At 59.5% G+C, this 3,029-nt stretch overlaps 1 protein-coding gene across 1 annotated transcript; it reads left to right on the top strand.

The window, feature by feature from the left end:
• Nucleotides 1-741: 741 nt before the first annotated feature.
• LOC112109732 (RING finger protein 112-like) lies at nucleotides 742-1,914 on the top strand. Its single transcript, XM_026646572.2, has 2 exons — nucleotides 742-822; nucleotides 1,411-1,914. Exons 1-2 carry the CDS (start codon nucleotides 748-750, stop codon nucleotides 1,912-1,914), a joined length of 579 nt encoding a protein of 192 aa, XP_026502357.1. The 5' UTR covers nucleotides 742-747.
• Nucleotides 1,915-3,029: the final 1,115 nt, after the last annotated feature.

The following is a 3,029-nucleotide window of genomic DNA, read 5'->3' as shown; positions in this document are numbered from 1 at the left end:
CCCCACCCCAGAAGTGGCTGCATCTCAGCACTGGGTGAGCCATCCCTCTGCAGTGTTGTGTGTGTTCCCCTATGCTCCACCCCAAAGGTGGCTGCATTTCAGGAGTGTGTTACCGCTTGTTGGAAAATGTTTTTTTTTTCTTTTCCCCCGCAGACAAATTTGAGTTTCTGTTGAAATATCAAAAGCTGAAATACTTTGATCTGGAAATGCCTCTGTGGTGTCTGATGGGAATTATAGCTTAGGATATCTCCATTAATCTCTATCTCCTAGAACTGGAAGGGACCTTGAAAGGTCATTGAGTCCAGCCTCCTGCCTTCACTAGCAGGACCAAGTACTGATTTTGCCCCAGATCCCTAAGTGGCCCCCTCAAGGATTGAACTCACAACCCTGGGTTTAGCAGGCCAATGCTCAAATCACTGATCTATCCCTTCCCCCCAGAGCTTGGCTCCGCATGCTCCCCTTTCTCCCCATAAATCAGTTCTGGTCAGACTGCAGCTCCCATGATGCACCACAGAGGAGGGAGATGGTGCATCATGGGACTCCATGGCTGTGGGGCATCATGGGGCTTGTAGTTTGTGTGCCTGGCGTCAGGCAGAGCTGCCGCGGTCGTGCATGGGAGTTGTAGTTTCACACTGGCTAGTGACATCGCTCTGTTAGATGAGGTTGCTGCAGTGGAAGCAGCAGTCGCTAGGTGGAGACGGGGCCCCATAAATTGTGGCTGACCCCAGCCTTGTCCTCCCTGTGCAGATGGCCATCACCTTCCAGAACCAGAGAGTCATGGACAGGGCCAGCGCAGACCACGCTCTCTTTCTGAAAGAGAAGGTGAGTTTGGGGGGGAGGGCTCTGTCCAAGCCAGGGGAACCCCAGGGAACCATCCCAGTGAACACGACTGACTGTGGGCTTGGGGGTAGGAGACGGGATCTCGTATCTCCAGCTCCCAGGGTGGCTATAGAGATGAGAGGCTCAAAGTCCTGCACTGGAGTCGTGAGGCGGGCGGGGGGGAGGGAGATAAGTTTGCCCTCTGGCCAGCTGCAGTAGTGGAGGCGTGATGGTCCAGGTGGTTAATGGACTGGACCAGGACTAGGAACTCCTGGGTTTTGTCCACTGCAATGCCGCAGACTCCCCTGGGTGAGCCACTGAGTCTCTCTCTCTGGGCCTCAGTTTCCCCATCTAGCAAAGGGGGAGAATGACCCTATCTTTGGGGGTTTTAGCCTGTGAGCTTTTTGGGGCAGGGACGGTCTCTCACTGAGTTTGTGGGCCGGGCCCGGTGCAAGGGGGCTCCCATCTCAGTCCCGGATTGTGTCCCGCTCGGCGCGAGGGGGGGGCCGCCATCTCGGTCGGGGGGGTGGAATCTGTGCAGCACTTGCCCCTTCTTACGCTCTTGGCCGTCTCCTCTCCCGGCGGGCGCAGGACTGCAACTCCCAGAACCCAATCACCTGCCTGAAGGTGCGGCCGAGCAAGATGGCGAAGTTGTTGGCGGAGCGGCGCGGGCAGTTGCTGTGGCGGTGCCGGACGGACATGCCGGAGCCGGCGCCGGAGACAGAGGCCCGACTGACGGAGCTGGAGGAGGAGCTGACGCGGGAGGCTGAGACCTTCCTGGAGATCTACGGGAAGCGCTTCAAGAAATTCGCCATTTGGGCAGGTGTGGGCGCAGGGGCGCTGGCCCTGGGACCGGTGGGCGGAGCTGCCGGTGCCGGGATCGCCGGTGCTGTCCTCGCTGCCGAGGCGGCTGGGGCGCTCGCCGTGGCCGAGGTGCTGGCCATTGGGGTTGGGGCAGGTACCGCAGCCGGGATCTGCGTGGGTGGGGGCGTGGGCGGGGGCGTGGGTGGGAACATCGCCCGGAAGGATAGGCAGAGGGCTGAGGCTGCTGGCGACGGAACTGAGGATCCATCTGACGACAAACCGCTGATCTGATCGGTGCCCCCCCCACCAATCTGGGGCTGACGAATGGGGTGACGGGGCTGCAGCGTGGCCTAGACACGAATCCCACAAGCCACCCCAGAGCGGGGAGCCATCACCCACAGATTCTAAGAAGGGACATTTAGATCCTCTCGTCTGACCTGCTGTGCCACCCAGGCTGGAGAACGCCGCCCACTTCCCCCTGCGTTGGGCCCAATATCTCCCGTTGGACTAAATCATCTCCCGGAAGGGCGGCCAGTCTGGCTCGGAATCCGGAAAAGATGGAGACCCCACCGCTTTGCCACTGGTGAAAAATCCAGTGCCTCGTTTCCGATTGGAGTTTGTCTGGCTTTAACTTCCAGCCCTCGGTTCTCGCTCTGCCTTCCTCCGACGTTGCAGGACCACTCCGGCTGCAACGCGAAACGCTTGGAAACGCCCGGCCGCTGGTCATGTCCCGAGATCGCCCGCTGCGGGTGACAACTGGCACCTGGCTGAGTTCCAATGTCGGCAGTCCTGTGGTCTGGTCTTGGGGGAGAGATCTCCAGCCGCCCCTCTGAGCGGGAAGGCGGGTCCAGGGGGGAGGGCGCGGGAAGAGGTGGATTGGGTTCCCTGCTCTACCATGGACTTCCTCTGTGACCTTGGCCAAGTCACTAGGTTTCTCCGTGCCTCAGTTTCCCATCTGTATAATGAGGGTAATAATGCATTGAAAGATGGTGAGGGGTTAGAGCTCTACTGAGAGAAAGCGCTAGCCAAGAAACCGGCATCGTTCTTTATTCCGGGGGAGGGCTATAAAACCATCCGAAGCTAAAGGGAATCGGTTCCACACCCATCAACGCACGCCGAGCAGGGGACACCGTCTGGCCAACTCCACAGGAAGTCTCAGCTCCCACCCGTCAGCGCTGGTGAAAGGCCAGGACTTGGGCTTGGGGATTTCCAACCAATGAGGGCTCGGGCTAGCGGGACTCTCCAGCTGTTCCACTTCAGCCTCTGCTGGCGCCTACGATCCGATAGACGCTCTAGCGTGAGGTACGGGGTCAGCTCCATTCTGGCCTGGGCTTGGTGAGTCGGGAGCGCCCCTTCCCATCACAGATTCCAAGGCCTGGGTAACACAGGCATGACCCTGCCCTGAA

The sequence above is a fragment of the Terrapene carolina genome, unplaced genomic scaffold (assembly GCF_002925995.2).
Source record: "Terrapene carolina triunguis isolate 2854851 unplaced genomic scaffold, T_m_triunguis-2.0 Scaffold35303, whole genome shotgun sequence".
Classification (NCBI taxonomy): Eukaryota; Metazoa; Chordata; order Testudines; family Emydidae; genus Terrapene; species Terrapene triunguis.
This window is presented reverse-complemented; position numbering and strand designations above follow the sequence as displayed.

Coding starts and splice junctions, on each gene's coding strand:
- LOC112109732 (XM_026646572.2), top strand. CDS start 748: ATGGCCATCACCTTCCAGAACCAGAGAGTCATGGACAGGGCCAGCGCA. Junction 823..1,410: donor CTCTCTTTCTGAAAGAGAAG/GTGAGTTTGGGG, acceptor CGGCGGGCGCAG/GACTGCAACTCCCAGAACCC.